This window comes from Phoenix dactylifera, chromosome 1, assembly GCF_009389715.1.
Source record: "Phoenix dactylifera cultivar Barhee BC4 chromosome 1, palm_55x_up_171113_PBpolish2nd_filt_p, whole genome shotgun sequence".
In the NCBI taxonomy this organism is placed as follows: Eukaryota; Viridiplantae; Streptophyta; class Magnoliopsida; order Arecales; family Arecaceae; genus Phoenix; species Phoenix dactylifera.
Genome location: NC_052392.1, coordinates 26,174,390 through 26,196,431, shown reverse-complemented (window position 1 = coordinate 26,196,431; position 22,042 = coordinate 26,174,390). Strand labels below are relative to the sequence as shown.

The following is a 22,042-nucleotide window of genomic DNA, read 5'->3' as shown; positions in this document are numbered from 1 at the left end:
AAATAGATTTAGTCCCAAATCTTTGGAAATTTTCAAACAATAAAAAGCAACATGATTCCATTTGACAGGTCTACTCTTGTTCATTTTTTCTTCATTTTTGAAAATAAAAATAAAATTGTTTAATACTTTCATGGTAGTGTTTTAGATGGAGATGAGTCTAGTGGAGCAAGGTTTGTGATTAGAAGAGCGAGTGGTGGTAGGAGGTGTCAAATTGTTTGATACTACAATTTTTTTGACAGAATTGCATGCTGCATGAGTAGGCATGTCATATATAATTAAAACTTTGAAGATGTATCATATTATTCTAGAGAGGGATTTTTTGACATTGTTATGTGACTTTTGGGTTCTACATTTTTAAAGATTCGTATTTATCTCTTCAGACAAGATTGTTTGAGAATGAGAGCAACTCTTTAGTCTTATCAAGTAAAATATACTTATAGAGAGGCTAATAGTATTGCAAACTATATGGTAAAATATGTTACTAATCACATAGGATCTATTTTATGAATGATTCCGAATTGTTAGATATTTTATTTTTTGATGCTCACAACTGTATTTACTCTTGATTGATTAAATAAATCCAGTTCACCAAAAAAAATAAAACTAGAAAATAAAAGCAATATTCAATAGGTTCTCACAGGATGTATTCTTTTTATTCAAGCAGGCTCTTATAGTGCATTCATGCTTTTCTTGCTCCTCATAGTTGAGATATGGAGCGAGATGGCCACAAACAATAAAAAATGATGCAATCACTTGTTTACTTCGTATTGTAGGTAAGAGAAGTTAAACCCAACATTAGAGCACTCTATCACTTTATCAATTGAACTAGTTGACAACTAATTTGAGAAAAAACACTTGGCACCCAAAATAGGAAGGACATTTATTAGCTCTTTAATTAGGTAGTTGGATGTTTGAGTGTTTTTTTTTTTTTTTTGCTTTTCTTTGAAAAGCTTAATCCACGGTCTTTTCATCGGTTGAACTTTAGCATATTAGTATTCAATTTTTAGTCTAGCATACAAAGTTTGCACACACTTGTAACATAATTTGTATAATATAATTATACTATCCCCATACATAGTTAATACTTAAATCTCAATGTATATAGTTATTTGAAATTATGTATATATAGAGGTAGAGGCATGTAGAAGGGACTGGGAGTTAAAAAAAAAAATTGAAACTTTTGAGGCGGTGTTTGTCTAGTCCCAGTCATCTCGGACTAAAAGCCATAGAATGGTCGATGGAGAGACCAGCTATTACATGCATGTTATTTTTTAGTGATGAGCGTTGAGATTTCGCTCTTGGAAGCTGAACAGCTGAAGAGCATTCACGCCATCTGCGCGCCATTTCCTTTCTAAAAGTAGTTCACTCCACGCTTTCGGACTGACCTCCCCAATTCCCTCGTCGCGACCGGATATAACCTCGAGCCCTTCGATCCCTGAAACCCTAATCCTTCTTCTTCTTCAATCTCTTCCCTACTCTCCTCTCTCTGATGGCGGGAGGAGGAGGAGGAGGAGAAGCTCCGGGAGCGACGGATTCGGCCGCCGTCGTCCCGATGGAGGACACCATCGATGCCCTAATGGACTACCTCGTCGCCCCTCTCCTCCCCTTAAGGGTCTCCCAGCGGGAGGCCCCTACCGACGATCAGCAGGAGGCCGTGGCGAGACAGGTAAATCTCTGTGGGAACATTTTGATTGGAATTTTGGATTCTGAAGGTTTGAGGCTTGGTGTGAAATCAGATCATCTGCAATGGGAAAGAGGATGCTCGATACGCTTTTGATTGAGAAAGCAAGCTTTAAACTGTCTTTTCTTTCTTAATTATGGGTAGAGTTTAAATTTCAGACACGATGACACTACAAAGAGGGTCCATTGTGGTACTGGGAGAGCATTAGAGAAGTTGGCTTCCCAAGTTTTTTCAGTTAATTGGTCTATTTGGCAGGTTCCAGCGATTTAAGAGGGTTTTCGAGGAATGATAAGAGGGTTGAGGACACCATGCAAGTTTAGTGTAGGATCTGGTTAAGTTATGTGGGAGGGGTTGGATAGATACATCAAGTTTTTATGTATATTTACTTATTTCAGTGGTCATTTTGTTTGCTATATGAGCCATGTCGTGGTTTCTGCAATTTGAGTTGCAGAAACTAATAAAGGCTTTTATTGTTTTCTATTCAGTTACAGGAGTGCCCTTACGAACTTGCAATTAGCTTCCTGAAACATAATATGGGGAAAAATTGTAAAAGGAACTATGAGAGTAAGACAGTGAAAAGGTCTTATATAAACTGCCTTTCACTGTGTGCAATGTCAATCTAGGATTGCATCGATAATGTTCACCTTAGCTTGCATTAGTCCTGCTATCTTGAAGTAAAAGGCTTTTAACAACTAGTAACCTCACTTTCAACAACCAGCAGCCTCACATATTATTCCTCTTCTCTGGTATTTTGGCTAATTCTAGACTGAAAGATACTAGACAGTCGAGTAATGTTAAATAGGAATTCTATACAATTGTTTTAGGTTTAATGTAGGTTGGTTATATTTTGATCACTATATTACCTGGATATTTTTACTCCAAATGTAGGTTGTTTGCCACTAGTTGGTTTGGGATTGACTGGCAGGGGATTAGCAGCATTCACACACAACATTAACATGCACATGTATCTAAACACATATATACACATAATACACACAAACAACTTCTCTATAGACATACACATAGGTACTTGAATACTTCTAAAATATAGGTCAAGGTTTAGAGTTGTCTGAAAACCATTCATTTCATCCAAAACCGATTGGTTTTGATCAATAACAAATCTGAGACTAACCAACATGTTGGTTTCGGTAAATTTCAGCTGATTTCGGTTGGTTTCTGCAGTTTTGGCTGAAATGGATTGAAACTTTTGTTTTTTTTCTTATTTGGCGGGTCAATATGTTCATTGTTTTCCAAAATTCAGCAATCCAATCCAATCACACATTTATCTACGGAAAACATGATGTGGTCTAAGGTGTGTCGTTTACATCTGAGCTTTGTTATTATGGTGGGCAACATGCAATCTTGATATGTGTCTTTATGTTATAAGCAAGGTTTGAAAATTTTGTTGCTATTTCAGCTCACACTGGCTTTGTGGAATTTCAATTCAGTAGTTTGGAAGTTTACTCCAAGTACAAGAGGTTCAATAAAAAAAATAAAAAAAATTCAAATAAACTGAAAAATTGAAGAAAAATAAAAGAAGTTAATAAAAGTTAATACACAGCATTTCAGATTATTTTATGTTATATAATTTTTTTTTGGTCTAGTTTTGTTAATTTTGGGCTGAATCTAATATTTAAGTGAAGTTCAAGTATATTGATATTTCATACTGTGAACAAATGTATATATATTTTTCCTTTTGATCTTCAATTGTTCAAAAATTTACCATATTTAGCAACTTTGAAGCTTTCTAGGGCCCAATGCATTCAAATCTTTCCTTCATTTTCTAGTAGCACTTTCAAATATAATGATTTTGGGCATTTCTTTTTCATATTTTTTAAATTAAGCTGTAACGTGATCAAATTCTTTTTGTTTTAGAAAGCTATACTTGTTTTGCACTAAAAAAGATATTATTCTTGTGAAACGTGTTATATTTAGTTGTTCTTGGTAGTCTTTGTAAACCACTGTAGTAATGGTCCCTTCTAAGTTCTCAGCTCATCAAGGGTTATGCTTATTATCAGTTTTCTCTTTTAACTAGAGAAAGATAAACCGTTGAAGATTGATACCAAGAAGCTTCTATACTTAAATAACTGAAAAAATGACCGCAATGTGATAGAAAATAGCATAATAAAAACGACACAAGGCAGAACAGGGTAAGTTTTGGTTAGTATCAGCTGAAACTGGATAAAACCACCGAAACTAGGCTGAAACTTGATTAATTTCAGTTGAAACTAATTAAAATGGCTGAAATTGACTGAAACCTAGTATTGGGGGTCAGTTTTCATTTTATCTTGGCCAAAATGGTTTGCTTTGGATGAAACTTAAAACTTTGGTTATAAGCAATTGTAACATGTAGAACTAATTATGGATTTACATATTTAGGAGTTTTTACTACTTTGGAGAGAATCTTTGGGGCATAAAGGCTATTGTTGTTGCCTCAATATTCCCAACTTGTCTTCATTTGTTTATTGAAAGTGGGTTATTCATCCCTCTCCTACCCTGAGAGTGGTAGCAGCTATGATGGATAAATATAAACATACATATAGATGTATAATTACATAAATACATACCTAGACACATACATACAAGCACAAACATATATGTATTATAATGTGTGCATATATTTGTGTGCACATATGTGAATGTATGTAAGTCTATAGGTATATAAATGCACAGAAAAAGAATACCATCATTATTAGTTTTCTCATATACTATTAGCACAAGATCAGTGCTGCCCTTTCATAATGAAAATGAGCGAAATTGTCTAGAAAAAAATGAAATGTTTTAGAGGTTTACTACCTCTATATTAAGTGGATAAAATGGATAATTGCAATGGTTAATGAGGTAAACTACATCACAAGCCTTATAAATGGAGAACTCAAACTATTGATCTTGATCTACATAAATTACAACATGTAGCCAAAAATTTATTTGATTTAAATGCTTTGAAACATTAAATCAAATCAAAATATCATATCACATTGTTAAGATTATGCATTTTGTGTTCGCTTGGTGCATAGGTATGAGGCCTCCAAAGCATTTCATTTCTAGTTTCTAGGAAATTTACATGTTCTTAAATTCTCATCAACGGTGTGGATTTTTCTAACAAAAAAATATGCAGCTACATGCAATGTTCACCGTGTTGCCCAGAATTGCCTGATTCGAGGCATGCTGTACCATACTGGGGGCGGATCGGCACGGTTCCGCCCTTCTGTTTGAGGTACCAGCAGGGGTGGGGGAGAGGGAGAATGGGAGAGAGGAAAAGAGAGAGAGAGATCGAGAGGGAGGTAGATGGCTGGAGAATGCCGGCGAAGCATCGGAGAGGGTGCGGAGAGATGGAGGAACGAAATAGGAAAACTAGAGGGCAAAGCCCTTCTTCTGCCCCTATGCGGCCCTTTGTTGGCCTCCTCTAATCATCGGTCTCTCTCCCTGTCTCTCCCTCCCTTCCTCCCTCTCCTTCTCTCCTGCCCTCTTTGCTATGTCGGTACGTGCTTGGCACGGGATTGTATGGGGGCATACCGAATAGTGTTGCCGGGCAACGAAATGGGCTTTGATACCGGCACAATGATCCTTGGCTACATGTATAAGTGTACCCATGCAATTATGCTTAAACATTAGTAGTTAATAGTCTATTTTAATTCATGAAATTGTTTAAACGTTGAAAAATTGAAAATAGTTATTTAACTGTTTCAGCTACCATACATGACTAGGCTAAGCACTACATCAACAAGTTCTTGTAGGTATATGTTTAATATATGAAATGAAAACCTATTTTACTATGATCTATTGGTTCAACCGCTTATTAATGATCAAAGTAGTTCAAAGATATTTTTGAAGGCCTTTGAAATTTGATGTTTGGTCTATTTAAGATACGCTAGGTTTAGCTAACTCATGGTTTAAAGATACTAAGGTTTTTTCTCTCGATACTAGACCCTAAATTAGTCCATCCTATTATAGTGTTGGTATGCGGTACGGTATGAGATGGCAAAATGTATTGAGTATTGGTATGGTATGAGACTGTGTACCAGTTCGGTACGGTATGGTACGGTATGTCTAGTACAGTACGGTACCAACCAGTATGGTAAATCTTGAAAGATACAAATTTGGCCTTGACTCAAACTCATTATTATTACCATATTAGAAATTCAACAAAAGCAACATTCTCGTTTGAATACAAAAAGAAGTATGCAGAAGAAAGGCTTCTTGTTGCTAACCAATGCAAATATTACAATTGCTTTCTTTGCTTGAAATTCGTAGGAAGCACACCAACCATGGTTTTCTGTACCAGGTGCACCGAATCGTACATGTACTGATCCGAGATTTAATATGAGAGGTGTACTAAGTCTTGTATGCTGAACCAACCCCCATACTGGGCATACCGATATTGTACAGTATGGTACCCGTATGAGGTGTGATACCAGGATTGTGAACCTTGACGCCAACAAGTCTAGTCCTAATATATTATGTGTTTGCACAAATCATCTTTTATATGCCACTTCTGCAACACGTAGAGAAGGTTTAGTGGGTAAGGATTTTGGGAATGGAAATCACTTTTCCCAACACGTCTCATTCCCAATATTTGGTAGTTTCAATGTAATGAAAATTTAACATTTTGAGTGATATCATATTCCTATAAAAAAGTTAAAAATGATACCCGTATGAGGGGATGGTTATCATTTTATGTAGCCAAACATAGGGGATACAAAGCTGACAATTTTATTTTTCAAAAACTCAAGCCCGATACCACCCATGTCCATGTTGTTTGTGCCCCCTCTCACATCTCTCCCTTCCACTCTCTTTTCTTCTTGCTACCCTTGATGTCACATGATGCTGATGACAAAGCTGCTATCTATGAACTCTAAGCATCTCTCTCTTGCCCTCCCCCCTCCTCCCCTTCCTACACACACTAGACATAAAAAAAGCGGCGATGTTAGGGTGTTGGTGCTTCTCGTTTTGGAATCTCTGTAATATGTCTTGGACTTTACTCCTATTATGTATCATGTTATGCAATCTTTGTTTTGTCAGCTTTTGCTCCATGAAGGAGGCCTACTTTGTTTTCTTCTATCATCCAATTAGGGAAAAGCCTAAATGGGGTTTCATAATATCAATGTTTCTTTTTCTTAGGATTGACATATGTAAATATTACATCAGCCAGACTTTTCTCTTCATAGCATCAGATCTGGATTTTTGTTTCAATTTTGCTTCTTATACTTTCAATTTTGGCTTTTTTCCTTTGTTTTTGTTCTATTTCTACATCTTAGTTATATAAAAGTATTCTGTTTCAATTTGACTTCTAATACTAGAATAGGGAGCAAATGGCAAGGTATTATTCTAGCAAAGATTTCCGAGGGAAGTAAAAGTTGGCTACAAGGTCCATGCAGCTATATGTTTGGCATTTTTGACATTGCCGCCACAAAGCAAAAAAATGATTATAAGATTCTTGGACAAAATGTAACCTTATATCTTGATTTGATCAACACAAAACAATGATAAACAGCCAGATATTTGAATGTCTTGGACTCCTTTATTTTTTAAAATTTCTCTAGGTTCTACCATCTTCAAGGTCATGGAACAACATTTTTCAATCCAAAATTAGTAAAATGGTAAGACTCTATTCCTAAAGTATCATCCTAATGCCTTTGATCAAGATGTTGTAAAATGCTTTGATGTTCATTTAAATTCTTATCATGTTTCCAATGTATTCATTTAGCCTGTTCCAAAGCTTGTTTATATGACAAATGGTCATTGCAATAAAAAGAGCAGCAAAATATCTAAAGTTTGATAATAGGTAATGCCATCAGCCAAAAGTTTAACGGGAGGTGCAAAACTGCAAGACAGGCAAATTGAGGGGTATATATGCAAATATTGAGGACTAATATACAATAAGCATATCTGCAAGGGTACAAAATGTAATAGGGTAACCAGATTTTGTAGATTTGCAGCACTCTTTAGATCATGGTGACAAGACCAATCCTAATTTAATCCTCTTCAAAGATTGTGGTGCAAGACAGCTACCTCTTAGAGCACCACATAATAATAAGAAAAAGCATGAAATGGCATAACTAGTAGGAAGCCCACAAATGAGAACATATTTTCCCATTCACTTTGCCCCCATCCCCCTCCTTCCCTTTGCTTCCTCTCCTAAGATATCACAACTCATGATGTGTTTATGTAGAGAAACCTAAAAGAGAGACAAACCAATCCTTATATAAGTTCATGGTATTCATCAAGGTCCGCGGTACCGGTCCGGTCCGGCGTACCGGTCGCCGGCCGGACCGGTACGGTACCGGTCGCCGGCCGGACCGGTACGGTACCGGCCCGGACCGGTACGGTACCGGCCCGGACCGGTACCGTACCGGCCCGGACCGGTACCGTACCGGCCCGGACCGGTACCGTACCGGCCCGGACCGGTACCGTACCGGCCGGGCTCCACGAGTCAGACTTTTTTTTTTTTTTTAAATGTTGTCTCTGTTGGATCTTAAATTAAATGAAAATTGATGTTTTTTTATTACTTTTTTCATGATTTTTGATATTTTCATATTTAAATTTAGGGTTGAAATTTGAAACATATATGATGCATGATTGCATGTTACGTTTTCCTCCCGTTCGAAATGATAAAATCATACACATAAAATATCTTCGAATTAAGATACAATCATTTACATACATTTAAAGTACTCTAGGATATCTAAAATCGGGACGAGTGCCGATGGCTCTCGTAGATATCTGGATCATAAGTATAATCAGGAGGAGGCAAATCAACCCAATCAGAAGGAACACGCGCCAGGTTATAAGAACTGTCGGATCTCTCGCTCACGCTCTGGCTCTGAGAGGTGTCCTCTGATTGTGTAGGGGCCCATCCAAATATGGCGGAAGCAAAATCCAATGCACCATATCCGTATTCGTCAGGCTGAGGCTGTGGATAATAGAATCCGTATCCGTATGTCCTCGGATCTGCAGTCGTATCCTGTCTTCCTGAACGACCTCGAGGAGCCCGTCTTCTATATCCAATAATATCCTCACGATCTCTATCAGGTGGTCGACCGTGGTCCGTATCCTGTGTAGCACCCATAAATTGGGACTCACCGGTGAAATAAAGACCACCCTCCGGCTGTGTCTCATGAGTACCATACTGTCCTCCGCTCCCTCCATGGCTAGAAGATCCATCACCACCAGAACCTTCATCGCTACTAGTCCAAGTCTCTTCCTCGACACTCTCCATTGGGATTCTTTGTTTTCCTTTCCTGGCCCTCTCTGTCTGGCTCCCCTGTGCCTGCGGCTGATCAGCTCTGGGAGTGCGTGGAATATTGCGCTCAGCCCATTGCTCTGGATCGACCCCAGCTTCGGTGGCTATGAAGGTAGCTGGTCGTGGAGGCGATCCTGGCTCGTCAAGCTCGGGCTCCTGCTGCTGGCCTACAAGCCAGCCGAGTAGTGGATCATCGTCATCAGCGGTGAAGGACCCGTAAATCGGATCTGTATACTTGAGCTCCACTTCCTCCTGGATGCACTTTAGCCTCAACCGCAAATTGTAATGCACATAAACAAGGTCGTTGAGGCGCTTTTGCGTCAAACGGTTTCTTTGTTTGCTGTGGATAAGGGCGAAGGTGGACCAATTGCGCTCACATCCACTAGAGGAGACTGTTTGGGAGAGGATCCGGATAGCTATCCGCTTTAGATTTCTCGCGGATCCGCCAAAATGCACCCACCATTCAGCTGCAAAAATATTTATGAAGATTACATATATGATAGTTCCATAATAGTAACTAAGTAACACCAGGTGAATGTTTTGCTGATGTGTCACGTACCTGGATTCATATTGTGTTTGCTGACGACAGCCGCTCGTTGGCCAAAACTGTAGCTGCCCTCTCTAAATAATTTGCTCTGTGAAAAATAAGCATAAGAAAACCATGTTAATAATTGAAGATGCTGATATACTTACACATGCTAGTAATTACTAAATCATAATTACCTCTTCAAGACATAGGGCCGCTTTTTCTGGATCTGCCTCCATCTTGTAAATCACATTACGCAAAGCATCCAGAAGTGTTTCATCCATACCAATTCCATCTATGCTGTACTGAAACCGGGGGTTTAGGTAGTATGCTGCACATATACGAGACTATCTTAGCATAATTATATAATTATATCCATCACTATAATTGTCACTATAATTATATCTTAGTTTACCTGCTAGATGTAATTCCGTACCCATTTGCGCTCCCCACCGTTGCTCAATGATGTTGATGTATGACCGGCCATGTGCTGGATCTGCCTCCATAATCTGATCCTTTGCCTTGACCATCATGTGATACAAAAATCCCATCTGGGGGTAGATCTCGCTATCTACGGCCCGCAGCACTTCATATAATGGTTTGATAGCCTTGACTATTGTAGTAGCCCGCTGCCAGAATGGTTGTCTCGTCACCAAGTCTTCTATCTTGCTCCCTTCAGAGCCGGCATAAGAATATCTACTATCATACCACTCCGGACTGGCAAACATCTGACGTAAGGCTCCTCTCTTCTCGAGTATGCTATCAAGTGCGATGAAGTTGGTAGCAAACCGTGTGACTCCTGGTCTCAGAATCTCTCCCCCTGCATACTTTCTCATCAATGAAAGAACCCAGTTATGGTTATAAATATACCTCGTAATGCGTTGGGCTGTCTCCACCGTTTGTTGCACCCTACGGATCTTTCCAATGTCCATCAACATAAGATCGATACAATGTGCAGCACATGGGGTCCAGAAAATATGTGGCCGCCGCTCCATCAAGACTTGCCCGGCAGCCTTATATTGCGGCCCATTATCAGTGACGACCTGCACGACATTCTCCTCTCCTACCAGATCAATCACATCCTCCATAAGTTTCAGCATGTACGAGGTGTTGTGCACAGAAGCCGAAGCATCAATCGACTTGTGGAAGAAGGTCTTAGCATCACAGTATGTCAGGAAGTTGATGATGCTCCGCCTGGTCGGACCGGTCCAACCATCGCACATGATGGTTAGTCCATATATGGGCCACTTGCTCTTGTAGGAGTCAATCCAATTCTCCAGCTCCTCCTTATTGTTGTCAAGAAGCTCACCGTATATATCCTTCGGGCCTGGAGGAGCTACACCGGGACCGGCAGCTTGTATGGCGGCAATGGCAGACCTGTAGTATGTATTGTCTGCCACATTCGCTGGGATGTGGCTGAAGTGAAACCAGGATCCAATAGCTCGCCACATAGTTTTCTTCTTATCCTTCATCCACATTGTGTCTACCCTCTGCTGCCTTGAATCTCTACTGGGGAGAGCATGCGGATCTACATCATGAATTGTCGCTCCTTCTGCAACTCCTCTAGATGACTTCTTTCGGCTACCAAAACCACCCAGCATAGATGCAATCCGGCCACGTTCTTTGCCGACGCCCTCCCTTACTGAAGTTGTCCTCAAGAACTCTGGATCTTGTCTAGTGCTTCGAGAACCGCCGCCCGACTCGTATGCAGAGGGCCCAAATCGAGCTCTATGCCTGGCCACCTCCTCCTGCTGCCACTGATCATCCAGGCTTGCATGCATGGCCGCCTGAATATCTGCCTCCTCCTCATCTAGATCCTCGACCTCCTCTGGCTCCCTAGAGTGATAGGAAGGTGGCTCTGCCGCTTGGCGATCGACCTCCGCCCTCTTCTTGGAAGCCACCTCCTTCGCTTCTTTGGCCTCAGCAAGATTCTGCCTCATCAGCACACGAATCTCGTTAGGACAATTTCGGCACGTAGCAACCTCACCGGAATTTCCGGCTAAGTGTTGCTTCAACCTGGTTACCCCTCCTCCCTTGAAAACCTTGTCGCAAAACTTGCATTGAAACTGGTGTCGTTGCCCCTCACTTCCAAGTCTTCGCCCATAAGACCAGCCAATATCACGCTTTGCAGGGTTCGTTTTTCTTGATGGCTCCATTTCTATCATAAAAGGACAACTTATCAAAAAATTAAGCTAATAAAGTAAATTTTTGCATTATCTTATTATTTAAGTAATTTATAAACTATTTTTTTTAAATAAATTATTAACAAAATTAATGAAATAATATAGGATAAAAAAACCGCACCTTAAATAGTCTCCGCTGGATTTTTTGGGCAGGACCTCCTCCTCGCTATCTCTCAAATCTTTCCGTCTCCGCACCTTAAATAGAACCCATTTCTATCATAAAAGGACAACTTATCAAAAAATTAAGCTAATAAAGTAAATTTTTGCATTATCTTATTATTTAAGTAATTTATAAACTATTTTTTTAAATAAATTATTAACAAAATTAATGAAATAATATAGGATAAAAAAACCGCACCTTAAATAGTCTCCGCTGGATTTTTTGGGCAGGACCTCCTCCTCGCTATCTCTCAAATCTTTCCGTCTCCGCACCTTAAATAGAACCCATTTCTATCATAAAAGGACAACTTATCAAAAAATTAAGCTAATAAAGTAAATTTTTGCATTATCTTATTATTTAAGTAATTTATAAACTATTTTTTTTAAATAAATTATTAACAAAATTAATGAAATAATATAGGATAAAAAAACCGCACCTTAAATAGTCTCCGCTGGATTTTTTGGGCAGGACCTCCTCCTCGCTATCTCTCAAATCTTTCCGTCTCCGCACCTTAAATAGAACCCATTTCTATCATAAAAGGACAACTTATCAAAAAATTAAGCTAATAAAGTAAATTTTTGCATTATCTTATTATTTAAGTAATTTATAAACTATTTTTTTTAAATAAATTATTAACAAAATTAATGAAATAATATAGGATAAAAAAACCGCACCTTAAATAGTCTCCGCTGGATTTTTTGGGCAGGACCTCCTCCTCGCTATCTCTCAAATCTTTCCGTCTCCGCACCTTAACTAGAACCTCTCAAGTCTCAACCTCAAATTGTTTGGGAAAGAAGTGAGCCTCGTTCGGTTTTTATAACCGAACGAGAGGCTTAAGTTAATCCCAGATTAACAGAAAATCCCAGCTTAGTAATGTTAAATTCGTACGGAAAGAAGTGGCCGGTCGGCCGCTTCTTGGTTTTTAATGGGAAGGAGTGGCCTCCGGCCACTCCTTTTCCTATTAAAAAAAGGGAGAAAGCTGTGGCCTGTCGGCCACAGCAATTTTTTATTTTTTTTTTTTCATTGAAAGAAGTGGCCGGTTGGCCACTTCCTTCACAAAACCACGCGCGGCGCGTGGTTTTTGAAACCACGCGCCGCGGTGGTTTTGGGAACCACAGCGCCTCGCTGTGGTTCCCTGAAAAAAAAAAAAAAAAATTGAAAGAAGTGGCCCCGTGGGCCACTTCTCCCTAAAACCACGCGCGGCGCGTGGTTTTTGAAACCACGCGCGCGCGTGGTTTTTGAAACCACAGCGCGAAGCTGTGGTTTCGTAAAAAAAAAAAAAAAAACCACCCGTACCGGTGCGAACCCGGTTCGCACCGGTACGAGTCCCGTACCGGCCGGTACGGGGTCCGTACCGGCCGGTACACAGATGAAAACCGGATATACCGGTTTTCATCGCTCTCCGGTACCGGTCAAGCACCGGACCGGTTCGTACCGGCCCGTACCGGCCGGTACGGACCGGTACGGCTTTCCTTGATGTGGGCACCCGATGACCATGGGACCAGCACGGATGATCTGAGTCGTTGGATGTGATCTATTATCTGCAAAGTGCTTATTGTTAAAAAATCATGTGGAAATCCTATCATATACATCATTCATGCATCTACTAGTCAAAAATGGACATTTTAAATAACACGAACAATGCATATTTTTTGATCACTAGATGCATAGGCTAGGGATCTTTAGATTACATGATTTTTTGATAGCAAGTAGTTTAGAGATTGTGGATTACATCTGATGGCTCGGATCATGTGCACCGGGCCCTCAGTCATCTGGTCTAGATTGCACTTGCTGGAGCTGCTGTGGGGGCGCCCACATCTTATCTCTACTCCCTCTCTCTTTCTCTATCTACACACACACACACACATATATATATACATACATATGTATGCATTGTGTATGTATATTGCACACACACACACACACACACACACACACACACATATATATATAGTATTATAACTGTGTGCTCATATCCAATACCTGACACCTAGACACTTGACGCCCACATCCCTTACCCAGGAAACACTGCAAGAAATGGATTATATTGCAGATAAAGATTTTTGTATTTAATAAAGACCAGAGATTTATGCGCCGGTGCATGCTTGTGGGCAGGTCAGCAAGCTTGACTAATGTAAAGTCTTTACATAGTTCAAGCCTATGGGTCAATATTATATATCAGATTTTGTTTAATTTATATTACCACTTCTCAGAATTATGTGCTACCAATTATTGGCAAGGTTAATTATGAATGATAAATCACCGAAAGCAAAGAACACAATGTATAGTGTTACACTTTTGGTTTTCTAATCTCATTGTGGACCTAAACATTCCTAGGGCTTTGTACATGACATAATAGAATTTTGATATGCTACATTTTACGGACACAACTATGTCTTGGACATTTTGGAATATATCTTATTATAACGATAGGAGCTGCACTTTTTTGGTTTCGATTGCTGGATTCCTCTTATTTTTGAATAACTTCTGAATGTTTACATATTCCTTCACATCTTGGAATTTTGTGATGGTTGTTTAATTTGTTATTCTGTGTTGTGGACCTGCAGATTCATGCAGTTGTGCTGCTCTATAATTATTACCACCGGAAGCAGTTCCCGCAACTTGAGTTTCTTGCTTTTGAAACTTTCTGCAAAGCTGCTTCTGTAGCTAAACCTAGTTTCTTGACATACTTGAAATATATGCATAAATATGATGATGGATCAGGAAATCTGAACAAACAGCTCTCAATCACAGAGAAAAAGATCATGGATGCCTGTAATATTTCTAAGTCATTAGATGCAGCAAATAATGCTCCAAACATAGAAGGTTGGCCAATTTTTAAAGTTGCCATGTTTCTAATTGATCACACCAAAGAAAGATGTTTGCTTCAGTTTGGATGCTTAACCCAGGGGGTCTGGTCGTTGTTGGAACAAGAACTTGAAGAACCTATTGACAATCAGGTAGCTGGCACCCAAATGAACAATAATGTATCAAAAAACAAAGAGATTGCAATTAGGTGTTCACGTGGGTCTTGTGAAAATGATTATGTGCTTCAGCAACTTGCATTTTCTATCGTGGAAAAAAAAGCAGGTGATCTTATTTTCTGACGCCGCCTCCTTTATCCCTTGTGTTTATTGTGTTTACTTGTGCTAAGCATTAAAATTCCTGTCCAGCAACTATATTTGTATAAAATCTCTCTTCCTCTTATTTCATGCTCTTACTGCTTAGCTTGAGAAGTTCATGACTCATTAACTGATAGTAAATAACCACTAGAACATGAGTATCAGAAAAGAGTGGGTTTACTTCCTATCATCTAAACAAAAGGGAAAAAAAAGGCCTGAGAGCTCTTGTAGATCATGTTTGAAGTTTTATGGTGATATATTGGTGCTTGACTTTGTTTTCATCGGATTTGTTTTCACTATGGTTTCAACGACTGTAATTTGGAGGGGTTTATTTTCTGATTCCAATTTATGTAAAGTTTTCTGGCTCCTAGTTTTTTTTCTTTCCCTTTTTAGGCTCCTTGACAGCAATTTTTGTTTTAGGATTGATATGGGTCATACAGATGGAATATCATGCCCTCCAGCATTAAGTGGTTATGGGTTTTTACTATTCCATAAAAATGCAGCAAGTGAGATAAATGTTACTGTTGAATAACCGTAGCCAGGTCTCTTATGGTAATGCGAGCAATAAAGTTGGCTTTATTTTCTTTAAATTTTGTGGTAGATCTGTTAACTAATGGGATTGTTGTGTTATATGCCATAATGGGATCATCATACCCTTTAAGCGCAGGAATGTGTGAGATATATTAAAAGGAAAAACTGACCTAACTATAATAGATGAGACTAAGTGATAAAGTCAACAAACTGCATCTGTTTTCCTTGACTTGTGAAACATCTTTTTTAAGGACTGACCCTCATTCTTTTTTTCTCTCATATTACTGAAGACCTTAATTTAGTTAATAACGCTATAAGGATTTGCTTATTCGAAGCACCTCTTTCATATGTGCTACATTATTTACCAGATTACACCACCACATTTCACCCTTTCTTGGTCATGCTTAAGATGGCTTTATAGTCTCATAATAATATTTTTATTTTTAATTCCTTTCAGAATTTAGGAATTAAATTGTGTGAAATTTGCTTTTACTGTCATTATGCTCCATGCTTAACAGCTTTGCAAGAACCTGTTAGATCATGTGAAAGAATATACATTTAAATGCTATAAATTTCTATAGAGATGTCTTTTCATGTCAATGGCAAACTGTCCTGATAGTAGGAATCATGATACACTTAAGATTGTTGCCCATGTGTTTCTTTTTGATATGTAATCTAGTTTTGGGACCAGTATATTTTGCTTTGGTTATTATGGATTTGCTGCACTAGAGATTCAGCCCCTCATATATAGCAATAAGCTTCAGTTTTGTTCTATTCTTGTTTCTTCATTGTAATATGAAAGGAAAAGGATTGATACATTATGGAACAGGTATTAATCATGCAAATATTTGTATTCTGGAACATCATTTGGCGTATTCGTTAAGTCAGGAGAAGACAACTACTAGGTTATATATAATGATGTATACAGAAACAGTAAGTGGAGAACTCAGGGAACTTCATGTCAAAGATGTTATTAGCAGGTTTGTTATCCTGGTGACTAAAGACTATTTTGGCTGTTTGCAGTTTCACCAACCGGTGGACTTTTGTGTATGGCATATGTTACCGTAAAACTGGCTCTCTCGACACAAGCAATTTGCATGTACACTATATGTATAATAGACTTGGAATTCATATATGATATTAGAAAAACTGTTACCTGTGCACAATCATCTGAGTTTGACTTGCTAGTAATCCCCTTTTTTTTGGCATTTTTTTCAGCTTGAAAGGCCCTTTGGTCAGGAGGGCTCTAACTCCTGAAGTAACACCTGTTGTTGAGCATTATAATCTATTGCCATATGTTGACATTTTATCTGATTGGCTAAACAGGTAACTAATTGTTTCTAATTTCAATGATAACATTTGGAATCTAGGCCATTAACGAACGTGGAAGTCCCATCTTGCATCCACTTTTCTCAAAATGATCTCTTGCAATTCAGGGAAATACTTCATGATGGTCCACAGCATTTGCCAAGGCTGTCGGCAGATGTGAACAAGAAATGCTTATTGTTGTCAGACAGAGTAACCACTGCTGAAGATCCTAAAACAAATAATAAATCTGATTGGGGTGGGAAAACAGTAGACAAGATGAGCAACACTGAAAATGAAACTATAATGAAGAATGGAAATAGCACATCTTCTGAGTTTGGGACATTGAGATCTGCTTGTAGACCTAAAGCCAATGCTTGCATTTTGTCTGTGGAAGCAGACACATTGTCCACTGTAAAAGATCAGGTGGTAAGTGATAAATCTTCTCAGAATGGACAAACTGTGGATATGTTGAGTAACAAGAACAGGATAAAAGAGGCAGTTACAAACAACATAGAAATTGATGGATCAAATATGAGTGGGTCATCTGCAGTTGTGTATAGACCTCATAACAAGGCCAGTAATTCATCTTTGAATCGGTATCAGCAACCATCAGTTAACGAGGATACCAGGAGGGAAAATAACATTTCATGTATTCCTACCAATAAGTGGAAAAAGAATATTCAGGGTACTGCAGATGTCACTCTGCAGGGCTGTAATGATGAGGTATGCTATAGAGTCAATCCTGTCAACATTTCTTCATTTTGGAAAACTGCACATTTTCGTAGTCATGTCTTTTCACGTGTTGCACTATTATGAAAACCCATATGTACATTTAGCTTCCAGTTTATTATGTGCTTGTCTGCATTTGTTAGAACCCATGATCCAAACTAATGGGTTATGGCTTACCACACTAGGCAAACATATTATATCAAGTGTGCAACCAGATCCTTCCATGGCATAGTATTGCTTTCAACAGCCCATGGATAATATTTATGTGTTGACTAATCTTTGTCGTTCCTTCTAGAACCGTACCTTGTGCCTATAAAGTGCTTTTTATTTTATTGGCCTCCTTCTACATCAAAATAAAAGTTAGCTTTTTAAAAAAAACTTTTTTAATGTTTTTATCTCTGACAGGCAAGTATTGCAGATTCAGCTAAGCCATGCACAACAAAAGGCCTGGATGGAGAACAGCAAGGCAAAACAGAGATCGGTGATTCTGTTCAAGGTGGAATACCTACCTTTGATCTTCCACTTGTTCCTTTGCAATTGAATATGGAAAATCAAGATGCATTTCAACTTGTAATGTCATCAAAGAAAGGTGATCTTCTACGGTCTTCCTTATGAGTTCTTCAGAAAAGATGAGAAGTTTTGGTATGCACGTTTTGTTTGACATCAAACCAGAATTTTTCCTCCATTCTGTTGGAACTTGATTGACAAAAATGCATTTAAAGGACAGTTGCAATAATCATTTTGCTATTTTGTAGTATCAGCAACAACGCATTCTTGAAGATGAAATTGCTCGATGTGAAATGAACATCCAAACAATTTTAAGCGGCATAGTTTGTTTCTATGTCAATCATTTATGTAGTTGTTTTCACCATTTTTTATCTGGAAAGATGCATGTGATGAACATCTTTGTTCAGCCATCACACATTAAAATGCTTGCTTGCTTTTATGTCCAAGCACAAAGAACTATCAACTGGAGGACTCGATGATAGGTTCTTTCTTTAATCAGATGACAATTTTCTTACTGTATTTAGTGAGTGCTTAATAAACTATAATAACTTGATTTGTTTCATATCAATGCAGTGACATGTTTTACTATATTTGAATAATCTTCACTTGTCATACTGTTAAAAACATTTAAATGGCAAAATTAAACTAGTAAAAAGCTGCAGTTAGCTGGAGAATAACACTTATGTGGTTGTGTTGCAGAAGGGGAAGAGAACTCAGAGCCAAAATTTGAATCGATAATAGAAGCATGCAATGTTTTATGCTCAAGCCAAACACATATGGATAGATCTATGCGTTCTGGAGAAGGGAGCCGAACTCAGAAAATTAAAAGGAAGAGATTGGCGGAGGCCGTTCTCAAGTTAAGGAGCTCATGCCAGGCAAGACATGATGCTTGGATGGTGTCCAAAATCCTTTTTAGTTTGTTGTGTTAAAGGAACTTTATCTACCTTTTCTGCCTTCAATTTTTAATTCAAGCTAGATATTCTAATTTTTGCTTTTCCAACTCAATATCTGCTAAGAAAGCAATTTTGAAAATCTAGAGAGCTGTTTAATATGCAGCAAACAGGAATTCTTTTGTTTATCCACTTACCATTTTTTAAAGTGTTTGTCAATACTGAGCTGTCTTTGTTAAAAAGAGAGCAGAATTAGGAATTTTACATCACATGCCACATACAAGGATTCTGTGCAGTCAAGAGAACTAAATACAAGGATTTTGTGCAGTCAAGAGAACTAGATAACTGTGAATAACTAAATGCCATGGATTTAAATAGCAGTCCATGCTGGCTGGCATGCTGGGCCAATATGGGCACACAGCACATCCTTACTGCTCGATACTAAGCCAAAATGGGTTCAGTCAATTGGAACTATATTGGCTGGAGGCACTTAACTACTTGCTAATGCTGCTCGAATTCCTTTTCAGTATCATAAAATATTTTTAAGCTTATTTAGTCTCGTCTATTCTGCAGGAATTGGATGATATATGCTGCGAGAACAGTTGGATATTACCAAGATATAGTGTGCTCCCATCCATTTCAGATGGTAGGATCAATTTTCTTATTATTATTTCTTAAGATTATCTGGATCTAAGAGTTAATGTCACTGTTAGGGGATCAGCACCTGTCTCTTGAAGGAGACAAAGTGCTACCATATTAAATTATCTTAAGAGGTTCATTTGATGGATTAGCATGCCTATTTTGGCCAAATTCTTATCGAATAATTGCTGGATATTACCAAGATATAGTGTGGTTCCATCCTTTTCAGATGGTAGGAACAATTTTCTTCCTATTATTTTTTAAGATTATCTGCATCTAAGAGTTAATGTCACTGTCAGGGGATCAGCACCTGTCTCTTGAAGGAGACAAAGTGCTACCATATTAAATTATCTTAAGAGGTTCATTTGATGGATTAGCATGTCTATTTTGGCCAAATTGTTATCGAATAATTAATTATCATACTATTTTTTATGTTCTAAAATTTGTTATGATTTTCTGAGGACAATGAAAAAGCAAGTGCTGCTTGCAGTTCTCTCATTTGTTGGTATTGGGTAGAAGATATCTTTGGATTACTCCAGGGTTTCAATACACTGATATGTTCAAGTCATGGACGCCCTCACAACCACTATATATTATTATAATGAAATAACATCCATTATTTTCTCTCTTTAGCCCAGGACATTTTTCTTGAGATAAAATAATGGCTGCTATACTGGTCGCTTTGGCTGTCATAGCGGGAAATATTGGACAAATGGGCAAAGAGCAGCATTATTTGATATGTCATAAAATATTATTTTCTGAACTAAGATGGATATTCCAACTAAAAAATATTATTTGAATCAGATGAACACCTCCAAGACTGTTATAGTGGCAATTGTAGAATTATGATATCCCTTTTTTCAAGTGGGAGAGGAGGGAGACCCACCTGTTCTGCAATTTCTCAGGTCCAAATACTCGAGAATGCACCACCCGAGATTTGAACTCAGAACCTTTGGTTGCCAAGCAAACGGGTTACCATTGAGAGATGCCCCAATTCACATGATGGCCCTTATTTAATCTATGGATTACTCTCTTGCTACTTTTAACTTCTTAAATGATTTCTTTGTTAGCTCACTTTCTCCTTAAAGTTTATGTTTTTGTATTCACCTCAATGAAGTTATTGGTGATGTCTTCAGCAGGAAGGTTCCAGGCAAATGTTACAGTTAAAGGGATGGACTTTGAGTGCACAGTTGGTGGTGATTTGAAGGGCAGTCCTCGTGAAGCACGGGAGTCTGCAGCAACTAACATGTTGAGCAAACTTCGCAGCATGGCAGGCCAAACATAGAAATTAGTAGGCCAAATAGTTTCCCTACTGGCTTAAGCTCTAGTCATAAACCTCCGCTGACTCGAAGGAACTATACAAAGCATCTTTCTTTTGAGTATTCTAGGTATAATTCATGCCAATTGTGAGTGCTAAATGCTGAATGATACCATCCGAGGATGATGCCAACCTCAAGAACATCTTTTGTCTCTTGTACCGCAGAAACCATTAAAGATACTAAATTTTGATTGTAGATCATCCAGAAAGCTTAACATATCCATCCAACATCAGTAAACATCTAATATGTGACATTTTATGTTCAATTTCTGTTGTAAGCCTGACATATCCATGCGATGGTCTACACCATGGCATTGGTTGAGTAAACTCAATATGATTTACAATATAGTTGAGGAACAAAATCAACCAGCTTGGGTAGTTTTATGTTTTGAGTCGTGATTTGAGCATGTGGTCTCACGTGGAACAAGTCCAAGTAGACTGACAAAGCAATTGCAGTGCAAAATCGTGGTGGTTTCGCTGAGTAAAAGAATTGTTTGAGCCATGATTGGTATATGGGGGCCCTGATATAATTTTTGTTCGACATAATTAGTACCAATTCAGAGTCAGCATGATTACACTAGGAAAAAGAATTGTCAAATTTGAGCCATGATTGGTATATGGGGACCCTGATATAATTTTTGTTCGACATAATTAGTACCAATTCAGTCAGCATGATTACACTAGGAAAAAGATGAGTATATTTTGAAGGTTTACATTAATAGTGATGATCCTGATCAGAAAAAAAAAAAGAAAAAAAAAGATTTATGACAAGTAGAGATTTGATTGTACTTCTATTACTTTTTTGGTCCAACAAGTGCATTGTTGGAACTGGGCTGGAATGCCATTCTATGGCTTGCATGTGCCTTTATGTACGCTTAAAAACAGTGAGCTCCCTGCTGCTACTCATCTCTTAACTTTCAGCCTAAATCCATAACAAAATCATAAATCCTTCATTAAAATTTGAGGATTTGGGGTATTTGAGAAAAGGGCTACCCCAATTCAGTAGCTCATTATCCATGGGCCTTCTATTAAAAAGGGGTTGGTGTTAGTACATTCAAATACAATAAAGCAATAATCACTTGACAGAAATTCACAAGCCAATGTCAAAATTGGATATTAAAGGATGCAGAAGCAAAAAAATGATGCTTTATTGCTATAACAAGTTACAAAACTGAAAAAAGGAATTTGTTTTTGAAGAGGTTAAA

At 38.2% G+C, this 22,042-nt stretch overlaps 2 protein-coding genes across 6 annotated transcripts; one reads left to right on the top strand and one right to left on the bottom strand.

The window, feature by feature from the left end:
• Positions 1-1,198: 1,198 nt before the first annotated feature.
• Positions 1,199-21,103, top strand: LOC120103674. Of its 5 annotated transcripts, none has more exons than XM_039130702.1 (9): positions 1,199-1,666; positions 14,361-14,883; positions 16,276-16,426; positions 16,665-16,772; positions 16,883-17,477; positions 17,889-18,072; positions 18,690-18,846; positions 19,454-19,526; positions 20,659-21,103. In XM_039130702.1, the coding sequence occupies exons 1-9, from the start codon at positions 1,490-1,492 to the stop codon at positions 20,722-20,724; spliced, it is 2,034 nt and encodes a 677-aa protein (XP_038986630.1). In that variant the 5' UTR covers positions 1,199-1,489; the 3' UTR covers positions 20,725-21,103. The 5 variants fall into 5 exon arrangements, with proteins under 5 accessions (XP_038986630.1, XP_038986628.1, XP_038986620.1 ...); XM_039130700.1 differs by having other exon boundaries at positions 1,200-1,666; positions 20,656-21,103; XM_039130692.1 differs by having other exon boundaries at positions 1,201-1,666; positions 18,690-18,865.
• LOC120112109 lies at positions 8,208-9,749 on the bottom strand. Its single transcript, XM_039130706.1, has 3 exons — positions 9,648-9,749; positions 9,484-9,559; positions 8,208-9,391 (listed from the first exon to the last, which is right to left on the bottom strand). Exons 1-3 carry the CDS (start codon positions 9,732-9,734, stop codon positions 8,367-8,369), a joined length of 1,188 nt encoding a protein of 395 aa, XP_038986634.1. The 5' UTR covers positions 9,735-9,749; the 3' UTR covers positions 8,208-8,366.
• Positions 21,104-22,042: the final 939 nt, after the last annotated feature.

Excerpts from the sequence above, each read along its gene's own strand:
- LOC120103674 (XM_039130689.1), top strand. The coding sequence starts at position 1,490 with ATGGCGGGAGGAGGAGGAGGAGGAGAAGCTCCGGGAGCGACGGATTCG. Across the intron at positions 1,667-14,360 it reads AGGAGGCCGTGGCGAGACAG|ATTCATGCAGTTGTGCTGCT; the intron begins GTAAATCTCTGT and ends GTGGACCTGCAG. Across the intron at positions 16,773-16,882 it reads TTATCTGATTGGCTAAACAG|GGAAATACTTCATGATGGTC; the intron begins GTAACTAATTGT and ends CTTGCAATTCAG.
- LOC120112109 (XM_039130706.1), bottom strand. The coding sequence starts at position 9,734 with ATGGATGAAACACTTCTGGATGCTTTGCGTAATGTGATTTACAAGATG. Across the intron at positions 9,560-9,647 it reads CGGCCCTATGTCTTGAAGAG|AGCAAATTATTTAGAGAGGG; the intron begins GTAATTATGATT and ends TATTTTTCACAG. Across the intron at positions 9,392-9,483 it reads CAAACACAATATGAATCCAG|CTGAATGGTGGGTGCATTTT; the intron begins GTACGTGACACA and ends ATATTTTTGCAG.